Source organism: Prionailurus bengalensis, chromosome D3 (assembly GCF_016509475.1).
Source record: "Prionailurus bengalensis isolate Pbe53 chromosome D3, Fcat_Pben_1.1_paternal_pri, whole genome shotgun sequence".
NCBI classification, from domain to species: domain Eukaryota; kingdom Metazoa; phylum Chordata; class Mammalia; order Carnivora; family Felidae; genus Prionailurus; species Prionailurus bengalensis.
In genome coordinates this window covers 26,812,065-26,828,939 of record NC_057356.1, presented here as the reverse complement: position 1 = coordinate 26,828,939, position 16,875 = coordinate 26,812,065, and the positions used below count along the sequence as shown (strand labels likewise).

The window sequence follows — 16,875 nt, the reverse complement described above, 5'->3', positions numbered from 1 at the left end:
TAGGCAGTCAAGCTCCTCCCTGTGGTCCAGTGACACTTGAGGGGCTCTTGGGGAGGCAGGTAGCCTGAGCTTCCAGCTGGGCTCCTCACGGCTCTTCGGTTCTGTCACCCGGCAGCAACTGACGTGTGGTAGGGTCAGACCTATGGTAGGTCTTGCCAGCGCTTGCCGGAGCCGGAGTAACTCCTCCTATGTCCTAGATTGCTTAGTGCCATGAAGCTCGTGGTACCTGTACTTACTCAGAATCTTAGAGGAGTGGGGAGCAGAAGAATATTCCTCATTCACCGACTTATTCATTCAGCCATTATTTTTGTACATACTCAGCAGTTATGTATTCAGTGCTACTATATGCCAAGCTGCTGTGCTAGCTACTGGGGATTCAGGGTGCCTCTGGGGGCTTGCCATTGAACGGGAAAGACTGATAACGACGTGAAGGCTCATGCAGTATTCAATATGCCCGTGTTACTCTGACGAGTCCTGCCGAGCACCTCTGGCGCTCCATGGACGTGTAAGAGGACTGTGCCAGGCTGGGGAGGTGGGGCAGAGAGGTCTGAGCTGTGTTCTGAGGGGTGGTCCTGTGTCTGTATGTGAGTGAGAAGGGTATCCCAGGAAGCAGGCACGGCAGGTGCAAACGTCCCGGGGTGCATTTCAGGATCTCCAACAGATGCAGTGTTCAGGTACTTCTGAGGCAGGAGAAACAGCTCCCAAATTAGCCAGCACCTTGGGTTCTCGGTGTCATCTCCCAGCCTGGGGACTCTTCCGGGATCACCATTCCCATTTCCAAGCAGTTAGTACTCTTCCTGTGCTCCCACATCCCCCTGTATACACCATGGTGTTTATTACTCAGAGTTGTAAGTGCTTCTGTGTGTGTGTGTGTGTGTGTGTGCGTGTGTATGTGCGTGTGTGTGTGCGTGCGTGTGTGTGTGTTTCTTACACAAGACTGTGAGTTCCCTGAATGCAGGGGATTTTTCTTGTTGCTCCTTGTGCACATGGTAGGTGGTCAGTAAACACGTTAGCAGAGGAACAGGGCAGGGGGGCAGATTTTTATTGAGCTCCCGCTGTGGACTCAGCCCTCTTTATGCTACGGTATCGGGAAGCCGAAAGGAGCGTGTGTTTGACAAGCTGGAGATGCCAGGGAGCTCTGTGCCGTCTGTGCACATATTGCCAGAACTCCGGAACCGAGGCTGTGGTCCTGTGTCTCCCCAGACCTGCTGAAACCCAGCCCTGCGGGAACGAGCCTCCCTGCCCCCGTCCGCCTCTGCCATGGGAGCGTGCGGCCAGCCCCGTTCGCGATGAGACGTGACGCCGTTGACTTTCTCAGGCAGTCACACATCCCCAGCCGGCGCCTGCCAGCTCGGGTAAGTGGGGCCGGGGTGTCCGGGAGGTGGAGGGCGCCTGTGGGTTCTGCCGGGGAATTTTCTCTCCGTCCTTTGTGTTCTGTTACTGCCCCTTGTCTCATGTCCGGCTCACGTGTGTGTCCCAGGGCAGGGTTTCCAAGAGGTCACGTGGACTGGCCCTAAGGGAGACCAGTCCTGATTTTGGTCAGGACCCGACATGCCTTAGAACTCTGCCCCCGGGGCCTTGGCAGACGGAACTCTGCCATTCTCCGATTCTCTGGTTCTCCCTATCTGTCCCTCTTCTGCTGCCTCTAACCCTGTCTAGACAGCGTTCTCCGGTTTGGGGAGAAGAAATCTGTTAGCACCATCGAGCGTGTAAGGAAGAGAAAATATCAAAATCTGTCTGCCTTTCTTTCCTGCAGGCTGCTGAGTGAGTCAGAGCCGGGGGCAGCAGAGTGGGGCCCCAGGAAGGGAAGCAGGAGGCTTGCGTTGAACTGAAATACCTTCTGCTTTTATTCCATCTAGATGGGGGCAAGCTGGGGGCAGTTTTGCAGGGAGACAGAACTCGGACATGAAAGTGGTGGGGGAGGGCGGGGGGCGGGGATGAAGAACAGTCACTTCAGAAACCAGAAAGGAGTGAGATATAATGTTCAAGGAGGCCGAGGTGAATGGGGTGAGGACTTGAGGTCAGGTTTCAGCTGTGTGATGTAGGCAAGTCAGGAGACCTCTCTGGGCCCTTGCTTTTCATCCCCATAATGGAGACGGTTATAGTCCCTGCTTCTCAGGGTTGTGCCAGGATCAATGAGAGAGGAGGGCTCCTGCCTTGAGAGAACCGCAAAGGCAAACCAGGAATGACAGCAGGTTGCGTGAAGAATGAAGTGACTTTTTGTTTTAAGGCATCTGGAAGGCTGTGGGGGGGAGGGAGGTGGAGGTAAGGGACAGTCTAGAGGGGTTGGGGGGCTGAGCCTGGGACCTCAGGGGCCACGAACGAACTTATGTGACCTCAGGGACTCCAGCTTTTGGTAGCTGTGTGAGCTGGGGCTGGTCACCTAGCCTCTCTGAGCTTGGTGCTCAGCACAGAGTTGTGAGGAGGGTCAGCTGGGAGGTGGGAGAAGGGCTTGGGGGTAACAGGAGTGAGGGGATGTGAGGATGCTCTCAGCGGGGCTCTGGCTGGGAGTTTGTGGTGTGCATTTGGGGTCTGACCTGAGTTCGAGTCCTGACTTCGCCCCTTACTCTCCAAGTGATCTCTGAGCTGGTTTCCTTATCTGTGTAGCAGAGATAATGACTTTTTACCTAAGAGCTGACCTTGAGATTAACCGAGGGGGGGAACCTCCTAGGGAATGTTGCCACCCTTTCCCCACCCTTCTTGGGCCTGGAACAAACTTTAGAAATGGCCCTTTAGTCCACCGACCTTGCCAAGAGTTCAGAGAGGTGGAAAGGCTGGCCTGGACTTGCCCGGTGAGGTCGGTGGAGAGTGGTTGTCCAGTACCCAGGGCGCTGGGCTCCTGGGCCCGTTCCCCCGGCCCCCTCTGCTTCGACACACACACCGCCTGAGATTTATTTTATTTTATTTGTTTAATGTTTACTTATAATCCGAAGCAGGCTCCAGGCTCCGAGCTGTCAGCACAGAGTCCGACACGGGGCTCAGACCCACGAACAGTGAGCTTGTGTCCCGAGCCGAAGTTGGACGCCCAACTGCCTTGAGCCACCCAGGCGCCCCGACACGGACCGAGATTTAAATTTACTTTCCCCCCCACCCCCTTTTCTTTTTTACTTTCAGTGCTTGCTTCTCTAGTTCGGATGTTCTTAATCCCCATGGGCCCACAACCGTAGCCATGGCGACGCGGGTTGAGGTCGGCTCCATAGCTTCCCTGACAGGAGTGCCAGGCCTCGGCGAGATCGCCCAGGAGGAGACCCTGAAGCGGACCTACTTCCGCCAGGCCGGTGACACCCCCGGGCCACCCTCCCCGCTGCTCTTGGAAGGAAAAAGCCCCCTCAGGAGCCCGGCCCGCTTACTTCCGCTGCCCAGACTTGCCCCCAAACCCTTCTGCAGGGAGAAGGTCCTGGACGTGAACCCCCCCGCCCCATCCTTGGGGTCCGGCCCAACCAGCCCGTCTCCCTGTGGGCGCGCCCAGGACCTGGTGGCAAAGGACCTGGGCGAGAGGATGCCTGGCTTGGTGGGGCAGGAGGCGGGGAATGGGGAAGGCCTGAGGAAAAGCTCGTCTTCGTTCAGCAAGGCTGCCTTCCCGCGGCCCCGACCCAGCACCATGATTCTCTTTGAAACCACCAAAGCCGGCCCCATTCTGGGGAAGGGGGCCAATGAGGGGGCTCGGGAGGCCACCACGGGCGTGTCTCAGGAGCCCGCGTTGGGCTCCCGGCCCGAGGTGGCCGCCAAGCCCGCCCTGCCCGCCCGAAAGCCTGCGACCCTTCCCCGACCGGCCTCCCTGTCGCAGGACACCAGGCCAGCTGCCCCCCAAGAAGAGAAAGGCCCAAACGAGCCTGTCTCAAAGGCCAGCGGTGTGGAGGACACGGGTGACCTCGCTCTGGAGCCCAGGCCTCTCCAGAGGAGAAGGCCTGTGTCGGCCATTTTCATCGAATGCATTCAGGCTCAGAAGCCAGGCCCAGGCGGGGCGGCCGGGGTGGGGAAAGCACCCCCCACCCCGCCTGAGAAGACGTGGGTGAGGAGGCCCAGGCCCCTGTCCGTGGACCTCACGGCCCGGTTTGAGAGCAGAGAGGCCTTGCTGAAGAAGGCAGCCGATGAGGCCACTGCGGGTTCCACTGCCCAGTGTCGGGGGCCCGAGAGGTCCGACCCGGAGCCCAAAGTGGATGGGGAGTGTTTGGTCAAAGCAAACCTTCGCCTTTGTGACCCAGACTCAGACTTCCCAGAGGTAGCCAAGAAGGCCCGAGAACAGAAGGAGAGGGTGCTTTTTAAGCAGGCGGAGACGGGCAGCCTCAGAAGTGCTGGGGGCTCAGCCAGGGGCACCCCCACGGTTGACCAGCACCCCGGGGAGGAGAAAGTGAAACTGCTCAGGGAGCCGGAGAAGGTGCCCCCGCCCCTCTTGCCCAGGCCGGGAAAAGACCAAGAATTTGCTGAGGTCAAGAGCAGAGCTGCCGACAGGGAAAGCCGGCTGGAGGGTGGATGGACCCTCAGGGGCAGCATCAAGAAGGGCATCAGCCTGTTTGGGGAGGAGAGCACTTTGGCTTTGGCCGCAGAATCGGAACCCCCACCAGCCACCCCTGAGCCCCCGTTGGCTGCCCCAGAGCGTGGGAAAGCGGTTGTGAGCGTCCAGGAGCGGATCAAAGGCTGGGCCGCTGAGAGCTCAGAGGCAAAGCCAGAGATCAGGAGAAAGCCCTTCCAGGCACGGCCGTTGTCGGCGGATCTGACCAAACCGTAAGTGGGAATGTTCCACAGGCTTCGCTCAGTCCCCGGCTGCCTCCGACAGCCTACCAGAGAGGCCCCTCAGGAAAGAGAAGCAGGCACCAGGCTCTGCACTAGGCACCTTGCAGCTCCCCCGCCCTTCTTTCTTGGTTTACCCACAGACCCCCAGAGGAGGTGGCGTTGGCTTCCGTTTCTCAGATAAGGAGCTCGGGGGCAGAGAGGGAACACCGCTCCCCTCCGGGTTCACTGTGTGCCAGCAGCTCCATTTCTTTGTCCTTTCCCCGCTTTACACGTCGCAGTGGGGGAAGACACCGTGCCCATTTCACAGATGCGGATAGGAGAGGGGAAGTGCCTCGAGGAAGTCTGGAGCCCTGTGTAATTCCAGTGCAGCCTGGGTCCGTCGCTAAGCTTGCCTTTCCAGAAGCCTGAGGATGTTTACTGTAGAGCCTAAGCCTCCATGAGCGGCCCCCGAATAAAATCAGATGGGTCAAGATAGCTTGAGCAAGTCCCCTTCCCTCTTGAGCCTCGGTTTGTCTCTAAAACCGAAACCTTCCTTGAAGGATTATGCTGTGAATCGCTCTGCCCATGGGAGGCCATCACTACATTGTAGCTCCAAACGATATTATTAATCCTGTTAGTTAACGATGAGTTTCTAAGCTCAGCCAGGCCTCTGATATCTCTTGCTCTTTTGTTTTCCCACAAGTGGCTCCCCGGCTACAACAGGCGCGTTAAAGACATGCATGCCACCGGCATACTTTTGTGGGGAAGGAACTTCCAAGGGCCACCTCTGGGCAGACTGCCCTCCCAGCCCTGGGAACCAGGACAGCCGGCTGGGCTTGGGTTCGATCAGTGGCTCTCAGCATTTAAAATCATCTGGGAAAAAAAAAAAAAACAACAAAAAAACAACCGGTGCCTGGCACTCTCCTGCCCCCATCCAGAGATTCTGATTCGGTTGATCTGGGGAGGGGTTCATAGCTTGGTCGTTTTTCAAAGTTCCCAAGTGATTCTGATGTGCAGCCAGGCCCAAGCTGAGATACCAGAGCAAGAGGCACCCATACAAGGGACCTCACACACCTTTTCCTGCGTCCTCCCAGTGCCTTGGATTATTCTCATTTGACAGATGGGGAAACTGAGGCTCTGAGTTTGGAAACGACTCACCCATGGCCTCATGCCTCCTGGGTGGCGGACCCTGGATTGCAGAGTGGGGCGAGTTTAAGTGGCTTGTCTCTCTCCCCTCCCTGGTCTCTGTAGCCCTCAGCCCTGAACTCATCTTTAGGCATCCACCCCAGGGAGCTCTTCAGAGACGGGAAAATGCTAACACCAGAACACCCTTTCGTTCTCTTCCCCTTGGCAAGTGGAGAAACTGAGGCCCAGAGAAGGACAATGACTTGGCCAAGGTTACCCAGAGAGGCAGAGACCTGCCCATGCCCCCACACATTCCACGCGCCCCCCACCCCCCCAACCCGCAGGTCCCGTGGCAGGTCTGTGGTGGGGCTGCTGTTGTGCCTGGGGTTGCTAACAACAACCATTAATTATCCCTCCTGGGGCATCTTTACTCTTCCTTAAACGCCCTCACATAGCTATTAGGGCCTTGGGTAGCCTCTTATCTGCCCTACAAAAGACGGTGGGGAGGTGTTAATTATCCCCGTTTCATAGATGAAGAGACAGAGGCTCAGGTGAGGCCACAAGCACAACCCAAGCTCCTGCAGTGCGGAGGCAGTAGAGCTGGGACAGCACCTAGGTCTCTTCTTCCAAGCCTGGGGCTCCTGCTACCCCAGTGATGCTGTGTTTAAGGTAAACTCTCCCCACCGGGCCCTTCTCGGTTTGGCGGCTAGAGCGGCCACAGACACATCTTTTCTCAAAGCAAACCAGGTCGTGTTGCCTTGTTGATCTCCGTGCCGATTTCACCCCTGGGTTCCTGAGCTAGTTACGGGGCGTGGGCTGGAGGGAGTCCCAGCTCCTAGCCCCGTGCAAATAACTTGGATCTTCTGGTGCCAGGTTTTCAAGCCCAGCTTCAAGCAACGAAGTCCGATATGAGAAGTGTTCTGAGCTAGGTGGCGAGCTTCCTCAGGAACCCGGAGAAAAGGTGAGAAGCCTCTGTGTTTGGCACGTCTTGTTTTCTAGTGGGTGGCTTTACTTACTGGAAAAAGAGCTTTCAGGATCCACAAGACCCAGGAAAAATCAGAAGCCTCTCATGAAGAAGAAAACGTTTTTTTTGTTGTTGTTGTTTTTTCTTGAATGCTGGGACTTTTTAAGTCCCTTTTGGGTTTGTGATTCTGCCCTCCTTAGTGTTAAATATTGTTTACAAATGTAATTGCCAGGTTTTATTTCGTTTCCTGTGCAAAGAGGAAGCGGAGCCTGGCTTTCTTATGTACGAATGCTTGCTTTTTTAAGAATTTAAAATTTAGATTAAACACTGTTAATTGGAACTCCCTCAATTTCCCTCATTATGTCCCTGTTCCCTACCTCAGCTTGTCATCTAACAATAGCAGAAGGAGGGAAGCTAAATTGCGTAAAACTATTTTTATTTATTCTGTTTAATAAGAAAAAGCTTATGAAATAACTACTAGGTCTAACTGTTTTGTGGCTGATGCATCGTGCAGAGTTTTCATCTTTTTTTAAATGCTTATTTATTTTTGAGAGAGAGACAGAGAGACAGAGCACGGGCGGGGGAGGGGCAGAGAGAGAGAGAGACACAGAATCTGAAGCGGGCTCCAGGCTCCGAGCTGTCAGTACAGAGCCCGATGTGGGGCTCAAACTCACAAGCTGTGAGATCCTGACCTGAGCCAAAGTTGGATGCTTAACCGGCTGAGCCACCCAGAAGCCCCTAGTCCAGAATTTTTTATTTTTATTTTTACTTTTATTTTTATTTAAGTCATCTCTACACCCAGCGTGGGGCTTGAACTCATGACCCCAAGATTGAGTTGCACGCTCCCCAGCCAGGGGCCCTCAGAATTTTCATCACTCCAAATGGAAACCCTTAGCCAGTCAGTCACTTCCCATCTCCCACCTGTGGCCTCTGGCAACCACAAATCTACTTTCTGTCCCTATAGACACTTGCCTATTCTGGACATTCCCTACAGATGGAATCACAAAACACACATCCTTTTGTCTGGCTTCTTTCATTTAGCATAATGTTTTCAAGGTTCCTCTGTGTTGGAGCGTGAATCAGTACCCTGTCCCTTTTTAATGGCTGAATAATACCCCGTTGTACAAGTGGACCCTGATTTGTTTATCCATTCTTCTTCTGGTGGACATTTCAGTGATTTCCACCTTCTGTGAATAGTGCTGCTATGGATATAGGTGTACAAGTTTTTATTGGAACATCTGTTTTCCCTTCTTTTGGGGATCTACCCAGGAATGGGATTGGCTACTTTGATGGTTAAGTCGTTGTTTAACTTGTTTAAGTAGACTTATTTCTTATTTCATTTCATTTCATTTCATTTCATTTCATTTCATTTCATTTCATTTCATTTCATTGTATTTTAGAGAGACATAAAGTGCAAGTGAGGATGGGGCAGAGGGAGGGAGAGAGAGAGAGAGAGAGAGAGAGAGAGAGAGAGAGAGAGAGAATCTTAAGCAGGCTCCATGCTTAGTGTGGAGCCCGACAAAAGGCTCGATCCCATGACCCTGAGATCATGACCTGAGCCGAAATCAAGAGTCAGACGCTCATCCGACTGAGCCACCCAGGAGCCCTGAAGTAGACTTACTTCTCACAACAAAAAAAGGTTAAGAAATGGCTAATTCACACACGCCTGTTATAAAATCGAACAGAACTGAGGTGTGTAAGAGGAAAAAACGACGTTCTCCTCATTCCTTTCTCCTGCTCTGACGCCCTTTCTCACTGATGAACTTATAGCTCTTCTCCCTTGTTTATCTACGTGTATACACACATACACATGCGGTTGTTTAAAAAATGGAATCGTTTTAGAAATACACTGTCTGCAGTCTGCTTTTCTCCTGCCCACACAACAGTGTTTTGTGTGTTGTTAGAGATGACATCGGGACCCACCCCCTTCTGTGGAGTCAAGTGCCCTGTGGCATTTCATTGTCTGCATTAGGTCAAAGCTCACTTAGCCCGTGCCCTACAGATGGGCACCTAGGTTGTTTCTGTGTTGGTTTTGTTTCCTCAAGCGGTGCTCCCTGAGCCTTCTCATTGACGCCGACTTGGGCACCCGAGCCAAGAAAGAGTCTTGGCAGGAAATTGGCCAGGTTAAAGGAAACGTGCATTTGAACATTTTTATGTTCTTGCCAACAGTTTCCAAGAGTGTCCATTTTCCCACATCCTCACCCTCACTGGGTGTGTTCGGTCTTTAACATTTTATGGCATCTCACTGTTGTGATTTTATGTATTTTTATTTTTTAAATAGTATTTTTTGTGGGTTTTTTTTTTAAGCGTTTATTTATCTTTGAGACAGAGACAGAAAGAGCACCAGTGGGGGAGGGGCAGAGAGAGAGAGGGAGACACAGAACCCGAGGCAGGCTCCAGGCTGCAAGCTGTCAGCACAGAGCCCGACGTGGGGCTCGAACCTATGAACTACGAGATCATGACCTGAGCCAAAGTCGGACGCTCAACCTACTGAGCCACCCAGGTGCCCCTGTTGTGATTTTAAAAGCAGCTGTGTTGGGGCGCCTGGGTGGCGTAGTCGGTTAAGCGTCCGACTTCAGCCAGGTCACGATCTCGCGGTCCGTGAGTTCGAGCCCCGCGTCGGGCTCTGGGCTGATGGCTCGGAGCCTGGAGCCTGTTTCCGATTCTGTGTCTCCCGCTCTCTCTGCCCCTCCCCCGTTCATGCTCTGTCTCTCTCTGTCCCAAAAATAAATAAAAAACGTTGAAAAAAACAAAAAAAAAGCAGCTGTGTTGATCACCTCACCTCTTCCTTTCCCTTTCAAAGTCCCTTAACGTCAGTTGCATTGTTTCTTTTCTTTTTTTTTTTCAGCAAAAGGAAGGGCATGGTGTGGATAGAGCATCCGTCCTGAGAAGCTCCTGGAAGCCTGGAACGCTCCGAGAGAAGTCGAGGCAGACAGAGTGGAAGGACAGTCCTAACCAAGTCCCTGGCAACCATCGGGGTGAGAGCTCGGTGGGGGCTCTGAGCCCTTCTGACAGCACTCCAGAAGATGATGGAAGCTTCCAGACCGTGTGGGCCACGGTGTTTGAGCATCACGTGGAGAGACACACAGTGGCTGACCAGTCAGGACACCGTCCCTCGGCCACGGCCCCGAGAGATGTGGCTGATGCCAGTGTCTCAGAGTTCAGACCCAGGCACGAGAGAAGCTCATGGCTGGGGAAGGACCTGCCTGAAAAGACAGCCCTCAAGAAACAGAGCTCCAGAGGGTTCGAAACTCCTGATGCAGAGAAATGGGGACAGACTGCCCTTTCAAATGGTGAACCCAGACAGTGTCACGTGCCCTTCCCAGAAGAATACCCTTTGGACGAAAAACACAATAAGAACCCCTTCCTCCAACGTGCTGAAAACCCTCCCTCATCCCAGAGGGTCGAGCCCAAGTATGACATGATGCACACAGTGGGCAAGTGTGCACACAGTGAGGCTGTCTCCGTGGCGTTGGAGGAAAGAGCCATGACCCTGCGAAGTGGCAGGTCTCGGCTCTCACCAAAGGGGAGGCAGCAGGCCCGTGAGGTCACCCCTGCAGAGCCAGAGTACAGGCTCGAAGGTCAGGCGGGGTCCGTTCACAGGGCCAGTTTGATTTGGGAAGCTCAAGGGACTCATGAGGTCAGTGAGCCAAGGCCTGACTTCCGGGAGCCAAAGGACACGTTTGGAGGCAATTGCCTGTCACCCAAATGGACAGGGGGGGCGACCTTGAACTGGCATAAAGCCACCGTGGTGGCCAGTGAAGAGAAAGGCTCGGAACTGAGCCCCAGGGCCAACAGCGAGCGCTCAGCCAGGTTGTGCGGCTCTGAAGTCCCCTCTGGGAGGGCCATCCAGGTGGCCGTCTGGGAGGCTCCACACGAGGGGCCCGCTGGGGCCAGAAACAAGTCAGGAGGCTGCAGCTCAGTGGGAGAAAGGGGTCCCCCCTGGGGGTGCCCTCTGGATCCTCTCTGTCTGGCTAAGGACGAGCCCTCCGACTTCCGAGCCCGGCCACATCCAGAAGCGCTTGTGCAGAGAGGGCCCCTCGCTGTGGCTTCCGGTGAGGGTGAACCCAGGCCAGCCCAGGCACCAGAGCCTGAAGTCAAGATGCGGAAAGCGGGTCCCGCGGACCAGAGATTCGAGAGGTGGCGACGGCGGACATTACCGCACGACGTGAAGTTTGAGGAGTTCAGCTTCCTGGCCCCAGAAAACGCCTCGAAGGTGGAGCAGAGGCGAACAGACCATTTGAGCCCCACCGTCAGTGCCTTAAGAAAACCCCAGCTCTCCCACAACAGGGTGGAGGCCCAGGAGGAGAACCCAAGTGCTTCACAGGACCAGACTCGCCCAGCGGTGAAGCAACGGTCCTCTCTGGAACCCAAGGCGACATTTTTTGCAGTGACATATCAGATTCCTGATACTCAAAAAGCAAAAAGTACTGTTAAGTCAGGGCCCGAAAACTTGATGGAACATTCTAGAAAACCAGCACCGCCTCCATCTCCTCATCCTCGAACTCCTACCTTGGCTTCTCTTCACCATGAAGGGCCACTGGAGAGCAAGGGCAGTAAAAACTGGACTAAGGGCAGAGAGCACGACCACACAAGCTTTTCAAAGCCTCTGAAGCCAACAGACCGTCTGTCACCTCTTGGAGACAGGATTCTGGATCCTTCCGTTGAAAGAATCATGGATGCCGATGCCTCATGGAGTCATCGGAGACCAGAAGATGGCACCGGGTTTCAGAACAGTTGGAAGGATTGTGGGACCAAGACGTCCCCCAGCGGCGCTCCCAAAACACCCCCGCCTTCCAAAAGTCACCCAGAAGCCAACGATCTCCTCGCCAGAAGGGGCACTGAGGTGGTCAGTGCAAGGGTCCCGGGTAAAATCAGAGATGGCTACAGATCCAGTGTTCTTGACATTGACGCCCTGATGGCAGAGTACAAGAAGCAGGAGGTGGAGGAACCCCTGGAGGGGGCACCCTCGGTGCCCAGCGGCTCGACTCAGGAGAGGCCAGGCCATCTAGGCAGGGTGGAACCAAGAAGGAGGAGCTGGAAGGAGAGGCCCGAAGCCGAGGGTCTCCAGAAACAAGCAGGTTTCACCGAAGCAAACCACAGTTCCGCTCCTGGCCCTGGCAAGCCACGGGCAGAGACCCCGGGGGCAACCACAAACACCAAATCCAGCTCTCCACTGTGGGCTCTGCCAGTCTCAGCTCCTTCTGAAAAATATCCAGGGGTTTCTTCAGGCCCCACCGGTCCCAGGAGAAAAGACTCAGGAATCCCCGAGGATGACAGAAGGGCCTTTGCTAGTAAACATCAAGGTGCAAAGTATTCAAATTACCCAGCCGAGTCAAAGCCCCCAACCTGGGAGGATCTGGGCAGTGGGGCCAGCGTGTTGCCCAAGTCATCCCCCGCTCACCAGAAGAAAGGGACCCCGGGGAAATCCATCGGGACGGAAGAGGAGGCCAGTGTGTTCCAGTGGGGTGATCACCCTTATGACCGTGACAGGTCACAGCTGGATGTCAAGAGAGCCTATTCGGAGAAGGGTCCGCCTGCCAAAATCCGAGAGGGCCTGTCTGCTATGCAGGAAGCCAGAGAGAGGAGACGAGAGCGGCCCCAGGGGAGGTCCAGCCTCCCCGGAGACAGTTCTGAGGTCAAGGAGACCAAAATGGGGCTCTGTCGGCGAGAGTCGGGGACTCGAGACACTCAGAAGGTGAGTGGTAACTTTTGTAAGGCGTTGATTAAACACATAGGCCGGGGGGGCTCAAAATCCCATGCGACATGGGCCAGGTGGCTATGTACATGAGTGGCGGGGATTGTGGCAAATAGAGAGCTCAGTTCCGGCCAGTTCTTGACACGCGATGCCTCCATTTAGTCCACGGGGCCACCAGTTTGAAACGTCTGGCCTAGAATGTTGGTGACGATCAGTATCATTTATTGAGCACCCTCTGTCCGTTCCTGTGTGTTGTCATCGAGTTCATTATCGTGTCCTGCATATTCAGCATCATGCATGACATTTTGTGAGCATTCAGGGAATACTGGCTGTTTCAATGTTTAATTATTTATTTTGAGAGAGAGAGGGTGAGCAGAGTGGGGGACGGGCAGAAAGAGAGGGAGAGAGAATCCCAAGCGGGCTCCCAGTCATCAGCACAGTGCCCTACACAGGGCTCGATCTCACAAACCTTGGGATCGTGGCCTGAGGCGAAATCCAGAGTCAGATGCCTCCCCGACTGAGCCACCCAGGCGCCCCGAGTGAGTGAGCGATCTTAGGTGAGTCTCATGACAATCCCTCTTTTGTGGGACAGTTGGAGTTTCCACAGAGGCAGGCCTTTGCAAGCAGCTGTTTGAGGAGGTGATTCCCCGCTGGGATCCCCAGTGGAGAAGTGAGGCAGGTGTTAAAAGTGCCTCTGTGGGCATCTGAGGCTCATTCTCGTTGGAGCAGTAGCATAGATCACCCCTGAGTTGTCCTGTCCAAGAAGCAAGGAACCTGGCATATATATTTTCCATTTCCCTTCTGTCCTCACTGGGGGCTGTTTCTGGGACTCTCAGCATTCAGACTCTTCCATTCTGTCTGGTGCCATGCTCAGTGGTGGAGAGAAAACTCCCCACGTGGCAGGACACCATTGCCATCGGCAGGTCCTTGAGCGCAGGGCTGGGGGCCCACAACATCTGCTGCGGGTGCAATCAATCGTCTTGTACCCTTGAAAAAGCCCAGGCTCAGAGAAGTTAAGTAACGTGTCTCAGGTCACACAGCACCAAGTGGCAAAGCTGGTATTTGAACCCAGGTCTGGCTCGATACCCAAGCTTTCACGTAGGCTACTCGGTGGTAAATGAGGAATCTTGAAGGTGGGGAAGAAATCTGAGGCATGGAGCCTGCCTTCGGGAAGCTTATGATCTCTGCGGGGAGATGGGACACGGTGACCCACGGCCGGGAAATGATCAGGCGCGGAGGTGAGGTGCTGGAGAAGAGGCCCGGGAAGGCATCCTGGAGGAGCTGCTGGCCGGAGCCCACGCTGGGGGGTGGTTATGAGTTTGGATGGGCTGGTTCGGGGGGTGAGGGCATTCGCGGCAGAAGCACAGCACGCGCAAAGGTTTGGAGGTGGGGACCAGACATGCCAAGCTCTGGGAGCAGTGCGGAACCTTGGTCCCTGCACTGCCACCCATATGCTGTGGCGTCAGCCAACTGGCACCCAAGTCCCACATCTGCCACCCGGACCGAGTGACGAAGGGCAAACCCTTTCACTGAGGCTCCCGAGCCTCAGTTTCCTCATCTGTAGAAAAGAGAGCAGAGGGTCCCGCCTGGGAAGGGATGTTGTAGACACGAAAAGAGTGGGATAGTGTCACCATCCCCCCGACACATGGGGTCGACCGGGGTTTTCCAGTTACCACGTTCAGACTCCTCTGTGCCGCTCACCAGCTGTGTGTAAAGCACACTCCTCTGCGGAGGTGACCAAAGTTTCTGCCCAGCAGCCCTGTTGGTAGAAATGGACAGACCACGCTGGCTGGGCCCCCGGTGGGCGTGGGCACAGGACCGGCCCGTGGGTTGTGCGGATGCGCTGCCCGAGGAGCGTTTCACGAGGCTGTTATTGTGGGAACAGCAGGAGAGGGGAGGGGGCAAGGAAAGGTGACACCTGGTCCTTTTGCCAGCGCCTTGCTGGGGGGGCCTGGCGGCAGCGGGAGAGGCGGGGCGTTGTGGGGAGGGGGGCCTTGGATGCCCGCCCGGGATGCGCAGGCCCCACGAGTGTTCGTTGTCAGGGGATCTGTTTTCTCACTGAGGGATTGGGAGGCCTTGGACCAGCTCCCTGTTTCCCTTCCCTCCTGCCTGACCATCTCTGGTTCTTGATCTTGAAAAAATAAACGGAAGCAATGCAGAAGGACAAAGTGTTGGTTGTTGAAAATTCAGACCTTACCAGAGAGAATAAAAAAGCATACCCCTTGAGCCCCCTTCCTGTCCCCGCCCCTCCCCCCGCCAAGATGCAACCACGGTCACCATGTTTGATATGTTGCGGCTTTTCCTAAACACCACAGAGCTGCTTGTCCATGGTATGTATCTTTATTTGTAGCTGTTGTATGTTTCCTTATTGCAAAAGGAGTGAACGCTTGTGTGAAACTGAACCGTGTGATGGAAACATACAGTTCAGAAGGAAAAGCTCCCCTAGATGATGGGTCTGGGGCACAGCCTTCCAGACCTGTCAGTGGTTCTCAGCTACAGGCAGTTTTGCCCTTACGGCACGTTTGGCAAAGTGTAGGACATTTTTTTCCTTCCTTCCTTCCTTCCTTCCTTCCTTCCTTCCTTCCTCCCTCCCTCCCTCCCTCCCTCCCTCCCTTTCTAAACGTTTATTTATTTATTTTTGAGACCGAGAGAGAGAGAGAGAGAGAGAGAGAGAGAGAGAGAGCAAGAGGAGGGCAAAGAGAGGGAGAGAGAATCCCAAGCACGCTTTGCCCTGTCACTGCAGAGCCTGATGCAGGGCTCGAGCCCATAAACCATGAGATCACGAACCAAGCCAAAGTCAAGAGTCTAGGATGCTCATCTGACTGAATCACCCAGGCATCCCAAGTGTAAGACATTTTCTTTGTCACAACCAGGGAAGAGTTTTCTCCTGGCTTCTAGGGGGTGGAGGCACCCTGCAGTGCAGATTGTCCCCTGCCCGCACCCGAGGCTCATCCAGCCCCTTAGTGTGCGTCACTCTGTGGGTAAGGAAGCCCCCGTCAGATACAGACACAGGTATAGCATACTCTCTTACAGAAACATGGTAATATTCTACAGGAAATCTTACAACTTGCTTTTTTTTTTTTAAGGAAAAAAAAAAAAAAAAGAGGCCTGATGCAGGGCTCAAACCCACAAACCGTGAGATCATGACCTGAGCTGAAATCAAGAGTCGGACGCTTAGCAGACTGAGCCACCCAGGCTCCTCAAGACTAAGCTTTTTTTCTTTTTTTTAATCCGCATACTTATTTTTTTTTTAATTTTTAAAAATGTTTATTTATTTTTGAGAGACAGAGCATGAGCAGGGGAAGGGCAGAGAGAGAGAGGGAGACACAGAATCCAAAGCAGGCTCCAGGCTCTGAGCTGTCAGCACAGAGCCCGACGGGGGGCTTGGACCCACCAACCCTTAGATCGTGACCTGAGCCAAAGTTGGACGCTTAAAAGACTGAGCCACTCAGGCACCCCAATGTTTAATTTTTTTGAGAGGGAGAGAGAGAGACAGAGATAGAGACAGGGAGAGCAGAGAGAGAGGGAGACACAGAATCGGAAACAGGCTCCAGGCCCTGAGCTGTCACCACAGAGCCCGATGTAGGGCTCGAACTCGCCAGCTGTGAGATCCTGACCTGAGCTGAAGTCGGACGTTTAACTGACTGAGCCACCCAGGCCCCCCTATCCACATACATAACTTTGTCCCAGGCCCGATTGCAGTGTTCCATTTAATTAAATGATTTATTTTCATTTCAAAAGACAGAACCTTTTCCAGAGGCTCCAAAAATACTTGAAGGCATGGAGTATAAATCCTCTGCATTCCTCCCATCCCTTGACCACTTAGATTCTTTTTTGGTCCGAATTCGTACAGCGTCTCTTTCTGAAAATACAAGCAAACACGAACACATATTCCTAATTTTGCCTCTGGTTTTTTCTCCATCAAAGAGCGCCTTCTCTCCAGGTGGTTGGAAGTTTGGGTGCACATGGGAGTAACCCAGGCAACCCTAAAAGAGAGCGATGCAGGGGCCTCACCCCGGACCAGACTGGTTGGAATCTCTGTGGTGGGGCCCACCCTTGTTAGATTTGACTCTTCCTTTTTTTTTCTCCCCCCTGTGTGAGTGTCCTTGGGAGCGTTTGGATTCAGCCCATAGAGGGTGTCCTCATTCTTTTCGATTGCCATATGGTAGAGATGGCGATATTTCTGATCTTTGGCTATTTACAAACCACGGGCAGACGTCACTTTTGCACACGTACAGGTTTGCCCGTGGGTTGAGAATGGCGATAGTCTGAAGGTGAATGCAGTTGTAATCTTGCGGGATTGTGCCAAAGTGCCCTGTGTCGTCCGGGGCTATGCCCTTTTACAGATAGCCTCGCCAGCAGGGGCAGGGCCCCA

General features: G+C 54.1%; 1 protein-coding gene across 1 annotated transcript in view; it reads left to right on the top strand.

Annotated features, from left to right (window-relative positions):
- Positions 1-1,066: 1,066 nt before the first annotated feature.
- Positions 1,067-16,875, top strand: part of KIAA1671 (KIAA1671 ortholog) — a 149,059-nt gene continuing 133,250 nt past the window's right edge. The window contains exons 1-4 of the mRNA XM_043558077.1: positions 1,067-1,355; positions 3,115-4,725; positions 6,712-6,799; positions 9,651-12,500. Of these exons, the coding sequence (XP_043414012.1) occupies positions 3,170-4,725; positions 6,712-6,799; positions 9,651-12,500 (4,494 nt within the window). The 5' untranslated portion in view covers positions 1,067-1,355; positions 3,115-3,169. The remainder of the gene's footprint in view (positions 1,356-3,114; positions 4,726-6,711; positions 6,800-9,650; positions 12,501-16,875) is intronic.